At 43.5% G+C, this 21230-nt stretch overlaps 2 protein-coding genes across 11 annotated transcripts in view; one reads left to right on the top strand and one right to left on the bottom strand.

Moving 5' to 3' along the window:
• The window catches only part of LOC105539406 (zinc finger protein 773), a 41201-nt gene extending 30239 nt beyond the window's left edge, over positions 1-10962 (bottom strand). The window contains exons 1-5 of one of the 9 annotated variants that reach the window (XM_011979664.1): positions 10718-10962; positions 7131-7257; positions 6516-6614; positions 4837-5871; positions 4644-4752 (exon numbers count right to left, since the gene is read on the bottom strand). In XM_011979664.1, the coding sequence (XP_011835054.1) occupies positions 4644-4752; positions 4837-5871; positions 6516-6614; positions 7131-7257; positions 10718-10750 (1403 nt within the window). In that variant the 5' untranslated portion in view covers positions 10751-10962. Of the gene's footprint in view, positions 1-4028; positions 5872-6515; positions 6615-7130; positions 7261-8535; positions 8575-10717 lie in introns of those variants that run through there. The other 8 variants (XM_011979665.1, XM_011979666.1, XM_011979669.1 and 5 more) reach the window with 8 other exon arrangements.
• Positions 10963-12653: 1691 nt separating this feature from the next.
• Positions 12654-20707, top strand: ZNF772 (zinc finger protein 772). Of its 2 annotated transcripts, XM_011979677.1 has the most exons (5): positions 12654-12946; positions 13551-13589; positions 14459-14585; positions 15105-15227; positions 15877-20707. In XM_011979677.1, the coding sequence occupies exons 1-5, from the start codon at positions 12914-12916 to the stop codon at positions 17022-17024; spliced, it is 1470 nt and encodes a 489-aa protein (XP_011835067.1). In that variant the 5' UTR covers positions 12654-12913; the 3' UTR covers positions 17025-20707. The 2 variants fall into 2 exon arrangements, with proteins under 2 accessions (XP_011835067.1, XP_011835068.1); XM_011979678.1 differs by lacking the exon at positions 15105-15227.
• Positions 20708-21230: the final 523 nt, after the last annotated feature.

Here is a 21230-nt window from a genome sequence, read left to right as displayed (position 1 = left end):
AAGTGAATACTCACAACACTGTGAGCAGCAGGAGATGGCTACAAAATCGATCTCCTGGGCTCAGGTGATATTCCCACTTCAGCCCCCTGAATAACTGGAACCACAGGTGGGTGGCACCATACCCAGCTAATTTTTCTTTTTTCTTTTTTTTTTTTTTTTTTTTTTTTTGTAGAGATGGATCCTCACTATATTTCCCAGGCTGGTCTCAAATTTCTGAGACCCGCGCACCCTCCAAAAGTGCTGGGGTTACAGGTGTGAACCACCACACTCAGCCTCTACAGAAAAATTTAAAAATTTGCCAGTGTGGTGGCACGTGCTTGTGGTCTCAGCTGTTGGGGAGGCCGAGGCAAGAGGATCACTTGAGCCCAGGAATTTCTGTCTGCAGCAATCTATGATCATGTCACTGCCCTCCAGCCGGGGTGACAGAGGGAGACCCTATTAAAACACACACACACACACACACACACATGCACGATTATGACTTAATACTGTATCTTTACATTTGTTTACATTTCTCTGGGATCACCATGTACAGTCTGTGTTTGTGTGACTATTGACTAATTTTAACCTTTTATAACAGATTTATATGGTAGTAAATAATAAAATAGAAGCTACATATATTTTATGTTATGCATTCTTGGTATACCTATTTCAATGAATTCTAGTTTTTTGAAATTGTCTCAAATATTCAAGAATATACATCCAATATATTTATTGAAAAAATTCACATATAACTGGACCTGTGCATTTCAAACCTGTGTTATTTAAGGGTCAGCTGCACTGTCATGAAACCACCAACAGTCATGATAGAAAAAATTGCCATTGCCTGATAATATTTTTCTGTACTCTTTCAGTCAGAACCTTCCCCCTCAGACCCCAGGCTCAATAACCAGTGATCTGCATTCTTTTACTCTAGTTTTGCAGCTTCATTTCATATAAATGGAATGATACTGGATGTCAACTTTTGTGTCTGGCTTCTTCCACTTAGCTCAGAGCTTTTCAGATTTATCTATGCTATTTTTGCTTGTATTCATAGTTTATTCTTTTATCTTGTTGAATGGTATTTTATGTTAAGGATATGCCATAATTAATTATTCATTCTTTGATTCATGGACATTTTAGTTTGTGCGTGTGTGTGTGTTTTAAAAACAAATTCTGGTGTTTGGGTTTTATAAATAAAACTGCTGAGCATGCAAGCGTATTTCTAGGACATATGTTTTTGTTCTCATGGGGATATCCCTATAGGTAAGATTCCTAAGCTATATGGCAAGATTATGCTAACTTTAAAGCTGCTACACTGTTTTCTGAAGTTGTTTTACTACTTTTGCAACTTTGTTGAAGAGATTGATAATAGATTGTTGTGTGAGTGTATTTCTGGGTTCTCTGTTCTCTTCTGTTCATTTCTATGTCTGTCCTTTAGCTAATACTGTACCCTCTCAATTACTGTACCTTTATATGTCTTGAAGTCATAAAGATTTTCAGACTTATTCTTATTTATAAAATTGTTTTGGCAATTAGTCTAGGCCTTTTGTATTTCCATGTAACTTTTTAGAATACATTTGTAAATTTTTATTTAAAAGATTAGGTTTTCATCGGGATTGTCTCAACCTATAGAACAGTTAAAGGAAAACTGACAACTTAGAAGTATCAAGGCTCAGATTCAGGAACTTCTTGTGTCATTTATTTATGCCTTCTTTAATGTCTCTCAGGAATATTTTAAAGTTCTTGAACATATTTTGTTAAATTTATTTCTAAATATTTCATATTTTTATGCTATTGCGAAGTACTTTTTTTCAGTTGCCAAGCACGTATTTGCTAGCTATATACCAACTTAGTATAGAGACATCTACTTTTTATACACTGGCCTTTTTATCTTAGGACCTTGCTAAACTCAATTATTAGATCTAGTAGCTGTTTAGTAGATAATTTAGAATTTCCAACATTATCAGGTCATATATAAATAAAGACAGTGTGGGTTCTGCCTTTACAATAGATTTTTTTTTTAATGGGAAGTGATGAATGTTGACATATTTACGTTATTCCTAATGTTGGGGAACATCAGCTTATGAAATATTTGATCACATATATATCAAATGTGCTGTTAGCTATTTGTTTTTCATAGATGTGCTGTATCAGGTAGAAGAAATAACCATCTTGTTCTAGTTTGCTGCATGTATCATAACCTAGTTTTGATTTTTACAAAATAGCAATTTTGTAAAATGCTTTTATTACATTTTGAGATTTTCATTTTACTCTGTTAACATAGATTAAGAAAGAGTTTGAATTGTTTGACCAAATTTATATTCTTGATAAACCTCACTAGGTTATGATTTACTATTGTTTGTATATGGCTGGATTCAATTTGCTAAATGTCTTTTTGTTTTGTTTTAGCACGAGTGCAAGTTTATTTTAAAAGCCTTTAGAACAGGAAAGAAAGGCAAGTATGCTTGGAAGAGACCCAAAGGGGTGATTTGATGGACAAGTGCCCCAATTTGCTAAAACTTTCTTAAGGCTCCGTGTCTTCATGTGGTTATTGGTCTATAGTTTTGTCTAATGTCATTGCCTGCTTTAGTGTCCTGTTAATGCTAACTTTCATGTAGTCCAGAATTGTTTGAACTTTTGTCTTTTTGGAAGAGTTTGTATACAATTGGTATTACTTCTTCATTTAATATTTCATAAAACTTCTTACATATTCTAGGGATGACCCTCAGCTGATGCCATCAAGAAAAACGAATCTCAGTCCTACAACCACAAACTTAAATATGCTAACAACTGAAATAAGCAAGAAACAGATTCTCCCTGAGACTTTAGAAAGGAACACAATCATGCCAACACTTTGATTTTAACCCTGTGAGACCTCTGTTATATTTATGATACTATATTTGTGTTGTTTAAACCATACGTTTGTGGTGATTTGTCGGGATAGCAATAGAAAGCTAATACATCAACATTATTCTGTAAGCATTTCTTTATTTTCCAATGCAGTATTTCCTCAAATCATGTTGTACCTTTTCTGCCACAACTTGAAAACAGCCTCTTCTCTAAGGAGTTCTGGTTCTTTTTATTAAAAAATTATATAAACCAGTAACTGGGTATTAAATATGCTCAAGCTACTGGAATGCCATGGCTTGCTAGGCTGTCTCAGTAAAGACGGGGAATATGTACACATTTATCTATACATCAAATTCTTTATCTGTAGTTAAACCTACAAATATTTCAGAAGTTGGGTATTTAAAAAGATTCTTAAGACTACAGTAGCATACTCACATAAAGCTTTTATTTATAGGCAAATATGTGGTATAGTAAGAGAATATAACACCAAATGCACAATGAATAAAATAACAAATGGATAAACTGGGCTTCATAAAAGTAAGACAATCTGGTCTAGGGAAGATACTGTTAAGAACTGAAAACAAGGCCAAGCATGGTGGCTCATGCCTGTAATCCCAGTACTTTGGGAGGCTGAGGCAGGATGATCACTTGAGGCCAGGAGTTAGAGACTAGTCTGTGCAACATTGCACGACCTCATCTCTAAATTTTAAAAAAGAAAACAAAAGCCACGGACCATGAGAAAACATTGGCAATGCTTATATCAAATAAGGGATTTGTCTCCAGAAATATTAAGAACTTGTAACCAACCAAATGTTTTAAAAAACAGGCAAAAAATACCAACAGACATTTTACTAACGAAGATATATGACTGACAAGTAAGCACATTAAAAAAAATGCTCGAAACTGAGTCACTGGAAGAATAACTACAATGAAATACTAGTGCACACTTAGTAAAATGGCTAAAATGAATGGCCTATGACTTCTATATATATAAATTGTCAGTAATGTGAAGAAATGGAAAATCTAATATATTCCAGGAGGGAATATGAAATGCTAACCATTTAGAACACAATTTGGCAAGCTTTTAAAATTTCAAACATTTGGATCCACTTACAGAATAACTGAGTGAGGAACTTTACAGTCCTGTTACACAGCCAAAAGGGTGAAAATTATAAAAATGCAATTCAGTCTCTGGAAATGGTCACAAGGGTGTACGGCAAATAAATATTTATTAAAGATCTAACATTCATAAGAACAGCAAAAGTCAGTCACATCTGAACCAAGACCACTCCTTTCCTCCCCCAACTCCAAACTCAGCGAGATTAAAACTCCATTCGACTGGTGCAGCCAAGAATACAGGGCTCCCTCTCTCTGGAGCTCCAAGGCAGAGGGCTATCTTCTCAGGAAGGACAATCTGTCAGGAATTCTCATCCTGCCTCCAGTGTGCATATTTAGATGAATGATGTTCAATTGCCAGCTCCCTCATAAAGGCCATCCTCAGAGTTTCTGTTTTAAGTGAGGTCATATTGATTCAGAGACAGTATATAACCCGCCACCCTAAGGCCTTTCTCCACCCTAAGGCCTTTCTCCTCTCTCTAAACTTTCTGGTGTTGAATAGGGTTAGGCCTTTGGCTGAAACCCTTTTCTATACTCACTACATTGTCCACTTTGCGAACTGTCCAGTGTTGAATGAGATTGGAGGTGTGACTAAGGGATTTCCATCTGTTATCTTCAGGACTTTTTTCCACTGTGAACTTTCTGGTGTTGAATGAGGTTGAAACGCTGGCTAAAGGATTTCACACAATCACTGCATTTCTCCAGTGTGGATCCTTCGATGTTTAAAAAGACTGGAATTGTGGCGAAAAAATTTCCCACATTCCCTGCACTCATAAGGCCTTGCTCCAGTGTGAACTCTCTGATGTTTAATGAGGCTGGAATTCTCTCTAAACAATCTCCCACATTCATCGCACTTAAAAGGCTTTTCTCCAATGTGAACTTTTCGATGTTGCATGAGGGTTGAGCTTTGACTAAAAAATTTCCCACATTCCCTGCACTCATAAGGCTTTGCTCCAGTGTGAACCCTCTGATGTCTAACAAGGGTGGAATTCTCTCTAAAAAATCTCCCACATTGATTGCACTTAAAAGGTTTTTCTCCAGTGTGAACTTTTCGATGTTGCATGAGGCTTGAACTTTGGCTAAAAAACTTCCCACATTCGCTGCACTCATAAGGCCTTTCTCCAGTGTGAACACGCCAATGTTTGATAAGGTTGGACTTGTGGCTATAGAATTTTCCACATTCACTGCACTTATAAGGTCTTTCTCCAGTGTGAACTCTCTGATGTTTCATGAGGCTGGAGTTGAAACTAAACAATTTTCCACATTCACTGCACTCATAAGGCCTTACTCCAGTGTGGATTTTGTGATGCTGAACAAGTGTGGAATTATGCCTGAAAGCTTTTCCACATTCGCTGCATGTAAAAGGCTTTTCTCCAGTGTGAACTCTCTGGTGTTCAATGAGATGAGCATTACGGCTAAAGGATTTTCCACAGTCACTACACCCATAAGGCCTTTCTCCAGTGTGAACTATTTGGTGTATAAAAAGGTTGGACATATCTCTAAATAACTTCCCACATTCACTGCATTCATAAGGCTTTTTCCCAGTGTGTAGTCTCTGGTGCTGAACAAGTAAATAGTTCTGACCAAAGTCTTTCCCACATTCACTGCATTTGAAATGCCTTTTTCCACCATGAAAGGCCTCCCTACTTTTGGAGCTCCTATGTGACTTCTCTCCCGTGTGAGTCACCCGGTGCTTGAGAATAACTGAGCTGGTCGGGAGGTCCTTCCCAACCTCCCTGCTTTGCAAGGACTTCTCTGATAGTTGAACCTTGCAACTCCTCAAAACTGGGACCCTGCCCTCTTGTCTTTTTAAGGATTTCTCTCCACAGTGCTGCTTCTGGTGTTGCTGAACGTTTGAACTGCACAGTCCTACAGAAGCACTCTGCTCAGGAGCCTCCTTGGCCTCGGCTCCATGCCAACAACCTGAAAGAAGAGAAATGTTGATGAAGTAAACGTAGTCTTCGGTGTGAAGCGGCAGCAATCTCACAAATGTGTCTGACATACCCAGTAATTATTACCTGGGGCTGCTGGCAGAAATGAGGGGGGCTAGTTCTCGGCAGGGAAGGGCCTGCTATGCAGTGCTGAACCTGGCCAGCTCAAGGATTTGGGGAGGCCTCATGAGCACCAAGGATGCAAGGATTGGGTATAGCACAGGGAGGAGAGGCAGAGTCCCCAACACAATCCTCTGCAAATGGCTTTCCATAGGACTTTGGCTGCTGGAGGCACAGGAACACGGCCCAGAAGGTTATGTCCAGGTCCAGAGAAAATCAGCTGCAACCAAACAGCTGGTGCTCAAGGACTATGCAAGCATAAGCGCCCACCTCGCCACACATTCAGTGAAAGCCACTGCTGAAAGGTGCTGCTGAGGATTGGGTGAAACATAGAGGACAGAGAGGTGGGGAATGGCCCTGGGTCAAATATCAGAATAGAAATAAATGGGTGACTGAGGAAGAAAAGACAGAAATCAGCAACGACCCCTTGCCTTAGTATCAAAATATCTGTGCCTACTGGTATGATATAAACCCATCCCCGAGTTCATACCTCCCTGAGCTCCACCCATCAAGTACCTCTCGGTATGGCTGAAGTCACAACTTCCGAGGCAGGCATGAAGGGCTCCTTCCATGACTCCAGCTGGGTTATTTCATGGGTCTTGGAAGATGCAAGTCCTAAGGAAAACAACAGGTGAGTGGCAGCACTGAGCCAGAATGACTTATCCCATCATGGACCACAGGAAAGAAAACAACATAGTACAGAAAGGACCTTGGAGGAGGGCCTTACAGGAACAACCCAGTCAAACAGCAATCACATTGGTGACTCAATTGCTGGCACAGACAGACACCCAGGTATGTTGGCTAAGAGAAGGCAGGCAGAATGTAGCGGAATAGAATTACCACAGATCTGCACAGTGTGGCCAGGCCACAGAGAGGCCACCAGGGTTAAGTTCCATCAAGCTGACTGAAAGACTCGTGACCCCCAAACCCTTTCCTACACAGCTCTGGGGCAGCTCGGGGAGAGAAGATGGCAGTACACACAGCCCAGGCCAATTACAATAGCTACTTCAGGATACTGGAGAAGGAATGAGTGCCCACAATTCAGCTTTGGGAAGAACAGACCTGTCACTAGGAAAAGGAGGAAGAGCCAAGTCCAGCCCAGGATGCTGGGGTGGGGTGTGAGAAACTTACCCAGAGAGGCCAGAAGTGAAAAGTTCTCCAGCATCACATTGCGGCAGAGGAGCCTCTGAGTCTCATCAAGCAATCTCCATTCCTCCTGGGAGAAGTAGACAGCTACGTCCTCAAAGGTCACATAGTCCTGCTAAGATGGAGAGAGTTGAGTTTATCTGTGGCCTCCTTACTGGGGAATATAGGCATCCCCCTAAACATCCACCCCTGCTCACCCTCTTCCTCAATCCCCATCTCAGAGGAGAGACCCTGCCCCAGAACCACTGATGCCCCCTCTCTCCTCATGTTCCCACTGAGCAAGCACAGGCAGGTAGGCAGATATAGTCCATTTCAGCTCTGGGCATGGTATGCAGAGTCCTACTCTTCTCTAGCCACACAACTCACCTTGGATCCCCCAGATTGTGTTTCCCAAATACAATTAAATTTGTGTCAGTATTCTCCCTGAAGCCCCCAATACAAGGTTCTAGGGACATCTGTTTACACTCACTAGAATGTGCACATAGTCTATACCACACTCAGTGCCCCCTACACCACCTTATGTGCCTCCCCTAGTGTCACCATATTCTAGTCTACACATGGCATCCAGAGGGCACTTACCAAATGCAATCAGAACTCTATGCCATCCCAGACCTCCAAGGGCACTGACTGCCAGGGGCAGCCCTCAGTCCCACTTTGAAGGCCTCCCTACCTGGCTCTTTTTCTTGCTTTATCTTCAGCTACTTGGAATTGCACGCATATCTGGACACCTCAGCTCGGCTCCTTATTCAACCACTTCGGGTCTGCCTTATACCTGCTGATGCTTCCGCCAGACATAATGGAGATCTAAGGTTGCCTAAGCATTCCCAGTTCAACCTTACCTACAGGTATTTTCTAATGTTGATCACTAAACCTTCTAAACCTCCTGTCATTGGTTGTCAGAAATGAGAACCTCTCCATATAATATATAACCTGGGCTGGGCATGGTGGCTCACGCTTGTAATCCCTGCACTTTGGGAGGCTGAGGCAGGCGGATCACCTGAGGTCGAGAGTTTGAGACCAGCCTAACCAATGTGGAGAAACCTGTCTCTACCAAAAATACAAAATTAGCCTGTGTGGCGATGCATGCCTGTAATCCCAGCTACTCAGGAGGCTCAGACAGAAGAATGGCTTGAAGCTGGAAGCCAGAGGTTGCAGTGAGCCGAGATTGTGCCTTTGCACTCTAGCCTGGGCAACAAGAGCAAAACTCTGTCTCAAAAGAAAATAATAATAATAATATGGTCTGGACTCAGGGCCCTAACTTTGTGTGTCTATCTTCCAGGGAACTCAATTGGAAGGATAGGGAGAATAGCAAGCCTCAAGACACCATAATTCTGAAGACCATGTAGGTAGGAGTTGAGCAGGGTGAGGACCTGAGACATCCTCCACTTACCTCCTCATGGTATGTAAGTAACTCTGCAGTCACAAGAACCTATGGAAAATCAAGGCAATGAGAACCAGACAGTGACGTTGCCAAAGGATCATCCAAGCCCCCTCATCTAGCCTGGAGTCAGGTGTGTCTGAGTATCTACAATCTGGGATTTGGTTCTTAGTGATGCCTCTTACCTGTTGTGTGCCCTTGGAAAAATGCTCAACTTCCCTGTGCCTTGGTGTTGCCATCTGCAACATGGCAATAATAATGGTATTCACTCAATAGGACTATTGTTTGTATCAAACTCATTCTTATGTGTCTAGGATTAAGTATCAACTCCTACTGTACACATAATTAATGCTTCTGTAAACATTTTCAGTGCAAATAAACTGGTAGGTTTTGAAAATATGGGTTTCTGGCTAGGCGCAGTGGCTCAAGCCTGTAATCCCAACACTTTGGGAGGTCGAGGTGGGTGTATCACCTAAGATCAGGAGTTTGAGACCAGCCTGGCTAACATGGCGAAACCTCGTCTCTACTAAAAACATAAAAATTAGCTGGGTGTGGTGGTGCACACCTGTAATCCCAGCTACTCAGGAGGCAGAGGCAGGGGAATCTCTTGAACCTGGCAGGCAGAGGTTGCAGTGAGCAGAGACTGCACCATTGCAGTTTAGCCTGGGCAACAAAAGCGAAACTCTGTCTCAAAAAAAAAAAAGAAAAGAAAAGAAAGTACGGGTTTCTTAAACTTACCTTTAAATTAAGAATGTGATACTTAGGGTGTTTTAATCAAATACTTTCCAGTATATTAAGTTTACAATCAATTATGAAGTGCTTACATCAGTTTAACTTAATAAATCCGTGTGGTTTTATTTGCCCCTGTGTGTATATGAACTATGATCAATTAGTGCTTAAATAAGTACGTACCTCATAAATTCACAAATTAATAAACTGGGACCTGGGTCTGAGAAACCTGAGCGGACACCATTCCTTTTGGCAACCTGGCTGCCTGCTATATATTCCCCTGAAGGCAATCCTGCTGAGAGCCCCTTCTACTGGAGCAGCTGATCATCCCTCCTGTGCTGATGGCTGGGGAAACTTAGGCACCAAAGGGGCTGCTCCACCAGCCTGGCTGACCTTTCCTTTTCTCCACATGGACTGGACATGAGGAACTGCTGAGCCTGGAGTGGCAAACCTATATACTACCCAACACTGCAGTCTCCATCCAGTCCTGGGTCTTTATACTCTATAACCCTCCATTCCTGCAGGCACCAGACAGAACCACTTCAGACCGCAAAACTCCATGCTATAGAGGCAGCCCCGGCCTACAGGCCCATTTCTCCCTTCTCTCACCTTAGGGCCCATCTGAAAGGAAACCTTAAGATTCTCCCCCTAAATAGGAGTCCCACGCCTTACCCTAGTCCAGGCCTCTACCCACCACCTCTTGGATATCTCCAGCCCAGATCCCTCCCCAAACCTCCAGATGTGAGTGAGCAAGCTGCCCATGTGGGCACGACACCTCCATTCTGGGTCATCTCAGGATCACCATGCCCAAAACCTACTCCCTGCACAGCCTTCCCCATCTCCATCCTTCCTGATATTCAGGAACAAACAAACAAAAATGCAGATAGAAATCCAGAATGGTTCTTCATTCCCTACTTTCTTTCATAGTCACATGTGATGCAGCAGGAATTCCTGTCTGTTCAGTTTTTGAAATCCATCCAAGATCTGATCACTTCCCCTCCTCTACGGCCCAGTCCCAGTAGATTCTCCACCAGTCTACTGAATTTACCTACTCACAGGTCTGTCCTCACCCGCCTCACCCCCACCCCACTGTGTTTTGCCTTGAGGGGACTTTGGCAAACTTTGAGATACAGATCGTGTCACGCTTCTGTCTCCAGCCCTCCGCGGCCACTGTGGTGCCCTCAGGATGAAGGGGTGGCTGCTCGGGCTGTCGCGCCACACGCGACTGGTCCCTTCCCAAGCTGCCTACTACGGACACCCGGAGGCCTCAGGTTCGGGACTCGCTGAGCGCGCCTTACATCTTTGTGAGCCGGACCCCTTGCCCTCCATTCCCACCCCATCACACTGCGTGTCAGAAACGGGACCCCGCCCACGAACGCCCCACAGTTCTGCACCCGGGGACCTGAGCAGGCGGCCCTCACAGGGCTTTAGGATTCGGGGGAGGCCGGGAGGACGCGGCGCTCACCTGAGTCGGGTCCCTCAGCGCGGCCGCCGCCATTCGAGCCTGTGGGTAGAGCGGGTAGGGCGACCCTGGGCGCCGCCACCGAGCCTCAGACCCGCCTCTGAGGGGCGAGAACAGAGCACGTCGTCACGGCCCCTTCCGGCGCTGGTCGCCTCAACCCACCACCAGCTTTCCGCGGGTTCACCTGAGAGTCGCGAACGTGAACGCCAAAGAGAGACGCCGGAAATCCCGCCCATTGCGCGTCGCACGCTCGAGCAGGCCTCTTTTTATTGGCCAAGGATCTCCGCCTCCCGGCGCGGCGCCTTTTGGACAATGTAGTTCCCATGGCTCCAAACTTGGAGGAAGTGGGCATAAATTGGAGCATAAATTGGAGATGACAGATAATGATGGAGATGGAGATGATGATGGAGATGGAGATGATGATGGAGATGGAGGTAACGGAATAGGAGATGGAGGAGAAATTAGGGTTGAGAACTTCTCTCGGACTCATCCTGAAGCTGCTGTTATTGGAGATGGGCCTGGATTTCAGTTTCCTGCAACTGATACTCCAATCTTTCCTTCTTTTGAAGGACTTTCGGAGGATCTTCAGAGCCACAATAAAGAGGTTTCTCTGGGCAGAGCCCCGTATACATGCCCAAATTTCCCTTGACAAAGGGACACCCAATATTAAAACTAATGGTGGCGAAGCAATGCCTGACGTATGATAATAAGAAAAGGCTCTGAATTCTGGAGGTAGGTGATGACAGAGTAGGGGAGCCCAAGGATTTACTTTCATCCTTCACCCCATGCGAATTTGTGCTCTTTCCTTCCTTAAAGACCCAACATTGGTGTACAGGCAAAACAATAGGTGGCAAACCCATAAACCAACTCCCCCTCAATTTCTCTCCTTCATCCTTTTCTGCTCCATGTTCCCACTGCTCTTCCATTTCCAAATATAAAGCCAATTCCTCACAGGTAGGTAGAATGCTAGACTGTTGTTTACAACACACAACTATTGATAAAAAAAATTATGTCCACCCTTAATTATGTGTTGTCCCACTACATCCATTCCCATTGAATCTAGTTAAAAATTATTTTCTGTGTAAATGTATTTCCATTACATTTATTGTTTTTGGTTTCAAATAGTTTTATATCACACTTTCATAAAAGACATTGTGTTGTGTATAGAAATCTAGTTTGGTGGTTACTTCTTCTTTACAGAAAGTGTTCTTGTTGCCCTTTTCATTGCTAAATGACATTTGATGAATTCTGTCTTTTCAGATACTTGTAAAACACTTAAAATACTGAATACATCTCTGTATATGGAGTATGACATACTATCTTGAACAAGAGTATTACTTGTTGGGTCTGACACAATCACTGCTGTATAAGTAGGAGAAATATTCCCTGAGGTAACCAGAGACAGAAGCATTATTCACTTACTTCAAGGCCACCTAACATCCCCACTCCATGTACCACATGGTGGTGGTGTCTGAGTCTTTTCTTTCTGGTGCCTGACAGAAAATGCTGAGGCTCGCCAAACTAACTCTGGGGCTTCAGGCTACAAGCATTTGCAAACAATATTTGTTAACTTCCAGCTATAGAAATCTGGGTGACGTTAGTGTATGTGTGTCCATTTTATTTTTTGATGAGCATTCTCTGCGTAAGGAAGCCTGAAATCATGTCTCTAAACATTTCTTTGATGTCACAGACTACGTTCACCAGAAATACAGAAATGGCTCCTTCAAGAGGATGCTAATCTCCGTCTGGGCCTTGGAGAACAAGGGACACCATTTCCAGGCTCCCCTGGCGGTCTTTTCTGGGCTTTTGACCTGGAAGTGACGCGAGACGCCGCTTACTAGTATTGGTGCCGTGGGAACTACATTACCCAGAAAACGTGGCGGCTCTGGGCCAATGAAAGCCCAGGAAATAGGCGTTTCCGTTGGTGAGGACAACGTCAGGGCGGGACTTCCTCTACCATCCTCTGGTGGACATTTTGTTTGCTCTTCCATTAATCCACTGGTTTAGTCTCTGGAACGCAATGTCAGACCTGAGGTGACAGAAAAGGGAAAACGTGAGAGAGTGTCTTCTTCCCTGAAGAGAGGTGGGCCTGAGGCTCGACAGTGGCGCTGCCCGAGTGATTAACCGCTGGACTGGGCCCTGGACGGCTGATCCCAGGTTCCTGCACTTGTCGCCACCCTTCCGTAGTCCACAGGCCTGATGGCGGCGGCTGAGCCGATGGGCCCGGCACAGGTGGGTGCTGCGTCTGCGAGTCTGCGCGCTGACCCCCATCTCTGACTCCGAAAGCTTCGAATAAACCGCTCCTCGGGTTACTGCAGCTCAGGCCCCTGAATCTAGAACAGTGGGAGCGCTCGTGCTTGGGACCCATTTTGACAGCAAGAGTTGAAGGACGTTCCAGGCAGAGAGACCAGTGTATGCAAAGAGTCGGAGATGGTTCACAGCTGGAGCATTGGGGAAAACTGGGCCTTTGGTGTCTGAAAGGATCAGAGTGCTTTATAAGTGATCGCACCTGGAATATCATCCTGAGCATCTGGGTCCCTATTCTGAGGGTGATGGGAGCCATGGAAGGTTCTGAACAGAGGAGAGCCAGAATTCGAGGGTTTAAAAAGTATTCCATAGACTGCTCATGGAGGGCAGACTCTTGTTGGCCATGGGGGCAGATAATGAGCACTGTTCCGAGGTAACACAGTTAAGAGGCATCCTTGAAGATGGAGGCACAGAGGGCAGACATTCAACTCCCAGGCACATTGTAACAGGGTAGGAATATGGGATGGGGTTGAGCCGTTGGGGTTCCCTCAAGACTGCTTGGCTCTCACAGTCTCCCTCTTCCCCACAGGTTCCCATGAACTCAGAAGTAATTATGGACCCTATACAGGTGAGGGGAGAATGTCCATGCTCTCACCGATCCCACCCCCACCCAACACGCTGTCCAGCATTGTGGTGTTATATAGAACACTCTCCTGCTACTCTCCAGTTTCTTGGGTCTGAGGACTCTGGAGAAGCCCCAAGCCCAGGGTCCTGACTCCGGGCCAGGGGTTTTATGGAGGGGTTTCCATTTCTGCCAACCATTGGAATAAGGTTGGAAGGTTGTTCCAGGCACAGGAACCAGCCTGTGCAAATACTTAGAGGTGAGACTGAGATGGGAGTTTTCAAGAAATTGCAGGTCTCTGTCATGTCTGGTGGGAACCAAGAGCAAAGGGGCGGGAATCATCCTGAAATGGCTTACAGATGATTAATTATGTAGATTGGGAGTTAAACGAGAATATTCATTTCACAGTGGTAGTGCATTTAGTAAGCCAGGAAAATGATGGTGGAGAGCCAGAGTTAAGATAACTGTGAGATAACTGTGAGATAACTGTGATCCAAAGAGTGATGTACATATGGAAAGAAGTGTAGACTGATGACCTCTGGGCTTAAAGGAGAAAGGCAAGCCCATCTTTGGTTGTCTGGTAAGCATGATGTTAGTGACCCCAGAGGAATTTGCTTACAGAAGGGTGAGGCCCTGTATGCTAGGCACAGAGCTTAGAGGGTAACAACTTCTTCACCTGCCTGTGGTTGCTATGGGTAGACAGAGTGATCATTGGGACCATGAGGAGAGAGAAGACACCAATGACACCTGGTCCTGATATTTCTTGAGCTGAGAAGTTAGGTAGGAGGGTATACAGGAGGGAGATGTGTGGGGGCATGGATGGGGGTTCTTGGGAGAGATGCTGCTCATGGACTTGGCTCTCCCAATTGTGGCAGGGGCAGGTGAACTTTGAGGACGTGTTCGTGTACTTCTCCCAGGAGGAGTGGGTGCTCCTTGATGAGGCTCAGAGGCTCCTGTACCGTGATGTGATGCTGGAGAACTTTGCACTTATGGCCTCTCTGGGTAAGGCCGTCACATCCACCCCAGTGACTTGGACTGGGCCCTGCCCTTCCCCTTTTTTTCAGGGCATCCTTGTCCTTCCTACATCAGAGCCATGGACACTGCCTCATTTCTTAGTTCCTGGACTAAGGAACTGTGAACTGTGAGTGCTGGGCTTGGGCTGTGTGCACTCCTACCTCCTCCTTCTGAGCATTCCCAGCACTTGCTGTCTCAGAGCCTTGCAGGGATGGATTCAGGAGTTAAGCATTGTATTTTCAGCCCAGTGGGTCATATCCATCTTGTCCTTTCCCTGTCTGAATGCCTCTGTCTGTATCCATGACACCTCTGTGCCTGGGACTCTGCTCTTCCTTTAGCTGAGATTTCCTGTGGCCTGCCTATGCCAGGAATTGTAGGGACCATTATGGTCGCTACTTGCTAGGACCACTGCGCTATTCCTGCAAGACCCTACTCTGAGATTATTTTAATAATGTTTAGTTTTCTATTTAGGTTACCCAGACCAGTGCTGTTCTATCTTTCCCTTAGGACATACATCTTTCATGTCCCACATAGTTGCCTCACTGGTGATGGGTAGTGAGCCCTGGGTACCTGACTGGGTGGACATGACCCTACCTGTTGCCACAGAGACTCTAGGTGGGAGTGGCCCTGGTGAGTGGGAACTGGGGAAAAGTGTGATGTCAGGGCTGGGTTCATATTGTTCCATAGCTTCTTTGTGTCTACAGTTGTATTAGTGCTAAGGCCACTGGGCCGTACTTCATTTTTATCTACTTTCTCATTTATACACTTGCCTTTCATACTCTGGCCTTTGGCCTCTGGATGTTCCATACCTCTCCCTCCATGTCTCACCTGTTCCTCTCCATGGCTTGTTCTACAGTGCCTTCCAACATTGGCCTGTACTTAGTGTTTCATGAGATGTGTAGCCCAAATAGTCCTTAAACATTAACTACTGAGTAGCTCAGTAGATTTGATTTTCTTTGGTGTGGACCATAACCTTCTGCACCACTCTCACCTGTCCCCAGCAGCCAAGAAAATCTGATTGTGAATGACTTTGAGACTTGCCTCTTTTTCGTGCTGTACCCCACATCTTTGTCCTCTCCCAGTTGAGGCCTTCTCCATTCTATGACATTTAGATGCCAACTACTGTATAGTACACATTTGCTGAACTTGAGTTTGGACCCTTGTCCTAACAACACTCCTATGACCTTGGTCTTAGTTGCATTAGACACATATTTGTAGTGAGGCTGCCTCTCTTCCACCTGTGTCAATTTGTACTTCACCAGCATTTCTCTGCTTTCAGGTTGTTGGCATGGAATGGAGGATGAAGAGATACCTTTTGAGCAGAGCTTTTCTATAGGAATGTCACAGATCAGGATTCCCAAGGGAGGTCCTTCTACTCAGAAAGCTTACCCCTGTGGGACATGTGGCCTGGTCTTAAAAGACATTTTGCACTTGGCTGAGCACCAGGAAACACACCCAGGGCAGAAACCGTACATGTGTGTGCTGTGTGGGAAACAGTTCTGGTTCAGTGCAAACCTTCACCAGCACCAGAAGCAGCACAGTGGAGAGAAACCCTTTAGAAGGGATAAGAGCAGGGCCTTTCTTGTGAACAACTGCACTGTCCAATCATCAGAGATGTCTTTTGTGACAGGGGAGGCTTGTAAAGACTTCCTAGCCAGCTCAAGCATTTTCCAGCACCATGCCCCTCACAATGAGTGGAAGCCACACAGCAACACCAAGTGCGAGGAGGCCTCTCACTGTGGAAAAAGGCATTACAAATGCAGCGAATGTGGGAAAACCTTCAGCCGCAAAGACTCACTCGTTCAACACCAGAGAGTCCACACTGGAGAAAGGCCTTATGAGTGTGGTGAATGTGGGAAAACCTTTAGCCGCAAACCCATACTTGCTCAGCACCAGAGAATCCACACTGGAGAAATGCCTTATGAGTGTGGCATATGTGGGAAAGTTTTTAATCATAGCTCTAACCTTATTGTACATCAAAGAGTACACACTGGAGCAAGGCCTTACAAGTGCAGTGAATGTGGGAAAGCCTATAGTCACAAATCTACACTTGTTCAGCATGAGAGTATCCATACTGGAGAAAGGCCATATGAGTGCAGTGAATGTGGAAAATACTTTGGTCACAAATATAGACTCATTAAACATTGGAGTGTTCATACTGGAGCAAGGCCTTATGAGTGCATTGCATGTGGGAAGTTCTTTAGCCAAAGCTCTGACCTTATTGCACATCAAAGAGTTCATAATGGTGAAAAGCCTTATGTGTGCAGTGAGTGTGGAAAAGCCTTTAGCCACAAACATGTACTTGTTCAGCATCATAGAATTCACACTGGAGAAAGGCCATATAAGTGCAGTGAATGTGGGAAGGCCTTCAGGCAGAGGGCTTCCCTCATCCGCCACTGGAAAATTCACAGTGGAGAAAGGCCTTAGGATGGGAGATAGATAATTCCATTTCCTTGTTCAACATAATAACTGACACCAGAGAGAAGCTCCAAGAGTAGCCTTTATGTGTAGCCAGCAGCCAGAAGTAGAACTTGATACACTCACTCACTCACCCTGGGGAAGTTCTTCTGAGTGCCAGCTATATGGGAAGCCTTCTGGAGGTATGCTGAATTTTCTAGACCCTTGCTGGAATGTTGTCAAGGCGGTGCCTCTGATAGAAGCCATCTGTCTTTGTGCTGGAAAAGTCCTGCTTTGTGCAAAAGTAACCCCAATGTCCTTCAAAAGACCTCTGTACTTCTCCCTTTCCTGGAGGGAATCATCAGTAGCCTGAGGCCATGAAGGATTCTCACTTTTTTCTGCCCCACAACTGGTTTAAGCATGAGCATGACCCAGTTTTAGCCAGAAAGATGGGAGCTTTGTTCTGACCACTGGCAGAGGTTTCCCTTCATGGATATAGTTGATCTCACATGGCACTTGCAATGGATTTTTCCAGCCTCCAAGACACCTGAACTGAAATTGGCTGCCTCCTATTCCGGTTTTGCAACAAATGCCTTAATTTTTAGACTATCTTAAATCTTGGGGATTCTGTTCGCTTTGTGGGTTGGGTTGAGAACAGAATTGGGCTAAGCCAGTATGAAGGGATGAACAGCTTTTGTGAGAGCTCCAACTGTCTGTATCTCTGAGGTGATAGTAGAATGGCAAAGACTAGCTCTTATTCTAGTGTCAAGCTAAGTTACTTGACTGCTTAAGCTCTCCTAGGAAAGAATGCCAGTCTTTGCAGCCCTAATCTTTTGGTCTATATGTTAAGATTTTTTGTGTAATTGAGGTCACCCTAAGCAGTGGGCATTTGTTGTAATAATCTCTAGTGCATCTGGGAGCAACATGAATTAGGTCCCTTGTTCCCAGAGGATACTTCATATTCCCAAGGCTTCTTGAGGAGAATTTGAACTCATGGGACATGCCAAGATCTCTTAAGTCTTTTTCAGTAAGCAGTTGATGCTGGCTGTCCTCCAGAAGGCCCAGGAAGGAATCATAGTTGGTGCAGAGACCCAGATTAATAAGGGATTGAGAAAACTGCAGCAAACTATAGGGAATATGACCCTTCTAAAGGTGCATCCACATGTGTTTCCATTACTTTGGCTCCATTATGAAGGTTTACAGAAATACTCCCATACCTTTGTCTCTTATGGCTAAGGTTACTGTCCAGAAGTCAGTGTAAACATTTTTGCAATAAGCTGCACGTATTTATAGTGTACCATTTGATAAGTTTTGATACATGTTGGTACTTCTCAAACCAAAAGTTTCCTGATTCCTTTTATATTTTCTTCCTTTCCTTCACCCATCCCCAGGCAACCATTGATCTTTTGTCACTGTAGATTGGTTTGTATTTCCTACAGAGATGCAGTAATTTAATATGTATTCTAATGTTTTTGGCTTCTTAAACTCTGAAATTATGGTTCATGGTGGTGTTCTGTGTTTCATAGTTCATTCCTTTTCATTTGTACTTTGCTAAGAGTATTCCATTGTAGAGAAGTAGTTCCAAAGCAAGTGATGCAGGAGAGAACTCACACAAGAACAAAGCCATAGTATCTGTCATTACCTTAAACTGAAAGTGATGAGCCATTATTTCTGCTATATTTCATAAGTAACCCTAGCTAATCCTGGTTAAAAGTGGAAGAGAACTACACAAAGGTGAAAATAGGGATTTGTGGGGCATTTTCTTGGACTCTGGTGACCATAATCCTATGTGGTTTTTTTTTTTCTTTTTCTGTTTTAGTTGTTTAATGTGAATTACATTGACTAATTTTTTTAAATGTTAAGCCAACCTTGCATTTCTGGAATAATTCTCATTTGGTCATGATGTATTAGTCATTTAGTATATTGTTGAATGTGATTTGCTATTTTGTGTTTGTTTTTTTTGTAACAAGTTTTGCACCAATGTTCATGAGTGATATTTGTCTCTAATTTTCTTTCCTGCTTACTTGCTTGCTTTTTTTTTGTTTCTAATTTTATATCTTGCCCAGGTTTGGCTTTGGTATCAGCATAATGCCAGCTTTTTATAGAGTAAGTTGGGAAGTATTCCTGCTCTTCAATTCTCTGGAAGAGTTTGTGAATAATTGGTATTATTTCTTCCTTAAATGTTTGGTAGAATTCACCAAGGAAGCTGTCTGGGTCTCGAGTTTGTTTTGCAGGAAAGTTTCTAACTACAAGTTTGAATTCTGTGGTAGACAGAGGGCTGTACAAGTTATATATACATCCATCTATCTATGTGTGTGTGTTGTCTGTCTGTCTCTCTGGGCCTGAAGTGTGTTTTGTAGGACAGCATCTAACTACAAGTTTGATTTCCATGGTAGATGGAGGGCTATACTAGTTATATATACATCTGTCTGTCTGTCCATCTGTCTCTCCATCCATCCATCTCTAGAGTGAGCTTTGATGGTTTGTGTCTCACGGAGTTTGTCTGTTTCATTTAAGTACTCAAATTTTTCAAAATATTATTTTCATACTTGTAGAATTTGTAGTGGTGCTACCTCTTCTATTCCTGATACTGGTAATGTCTGTATTTCTCTTTTAACCTTGATTGGTTTGGGTAGAGATTTATCAATTTTACAGTTTCATTGATCTTTAAAGTACTTGGTGTTATTGAATTTTCCGTTTTCTGATTTTTTTTTTTTTCCATTTTGACTTTTACTAATGCCTTCTGCTTTTATTGGATTTCATTTCTTTTGCTACTTTTTGACATGGAAGCTGAGGTCCTTCGTTTCAAACCTTTGGGTTTTTTCCCCCTAATATGGGGGGAAAATGTTAATGTTAAAAATCTATCTAAGAACTGCTTTAATTACCTCCCATCAAGCTTGATGTGGTTTCATTTTTTTTTGGGGGGGGGGCACAATGTCTCACTCTGTCACCCAGGTTGGAGTGCAGTGGCGCAATCTTGGCTGACTGCAAGCTGCTCCTCCCAGGTTCACGCCATTCTCCTGTCTCAGCCTCCCAAGTAGCTGGAACTACAGGTGCCTACCACCATGCCCGGCTAATTTTTTGTATTTTTAATAGAGACGGGGTTTCACTGTGTTAGCCAGGGTGGTCTCGATCTCCTGACCTCGTGATCCATCTGCCTTGGCCTCCCAAAGTGCTGGGATTACAGGCGTGAGCCATTGTGCCCGGCCAATGTGGTTTCATTTTAGTTGAGTTTAGGATGTTTTCCAGTTAAAAAAATTCTTCTTGACACACGCTCTTTTTAAATGTATGTTAATTTCTAAATATTTGGGGATTTTGCTTATCTTTCTGGTAATTTCTGCAATAATTCCACTGTGGTCAGAGTACATTAAGACTTGAATTGTTTATAGTTATTGAGATTTGCTTTGTGGCCCAGAATATGGGCTATCTTGGTATGAGTTACATGTTCACTTGAAATGTATACTGTATTCTCGTTTGATGAAGGGGTTCTACAAGTGTTGATCAGGTAAAAATGGTTGATAGTGTTATTTAAGTTTTTTATATCTTTATTGACATTCTGTGGTTTTGTTTTGGTTCTAGCAATTATTTTAAGAGGATTGTTGACATTTCTGAATATTAAATTGGATTTACTTCTCTGCAGTTCTGTCAGATTTTGCTTCACATATTTTGATATCTTTTTATTAGGTGAATAAATATTTCCTATGTTATGTCCACTTGATGTGTTGACCACTTTATCATTGTGATCCTCTTAATCTCTGGTAATATTCTTTCCTCTAAAATCTCCCTTGTCTGATACTGTTAACATGGTTTAATTTTGATTGGACACTGAATTTTAGGTACTGATTTTTTTTTTTTTAATTTCTACAGATATTCTTGATTTTTCTTTTTTTTTCTGTTACATGGTTAAGTTACTTGGAAACAATATGATCTTTTGGGGGGGTCTTGATTCTAAGCATTTCTCCATGAGACTATTGCAGCATACATTTTAAGACAAATTCCTCTCCCATTACTGAGACACAACCTTCCTATATTCTCTACCTAATGCTTCATGAATTATGAGGTTTTTTACTCAAGCTGGTTGGAATGAGAACTATCATGTTTTCTGTATAAGCCTTGGGAATTGCTTCCCGTATAATCCTTTCATGTGGGTTTTTTTTTTTTTTTTTTTTCTGAGACGGAGTCTCGCTTTGTCACCCAGCCTGGAGTGCAGTGGTGCGATCTTGGCTCACTGCAAGC

Source organism: Mandrillus leucophaeus, unplaced genomic scaffold (assembly GCF_000951045.1).
Source record: "Mandrillus leucophaeus isolate KB7577 unplaced genomic scaffold, Mleu.le_1.0 Scaffold205, whole genome shotgun sequence".
In the NCBI taxonomy this organism is placed as follows: domain Eukaryota; kingdom Metazoa; phylum Chordata; class Mammalia; order Primates; family Cercopithecidae; genus Mandrillus; species Mandrillus leucophaeus.
The sequence above is the reverse complement of the archived record's forward strand: the minus strand, read 5'-3'. Positions and strand labels throughout refer to the sequence as shown.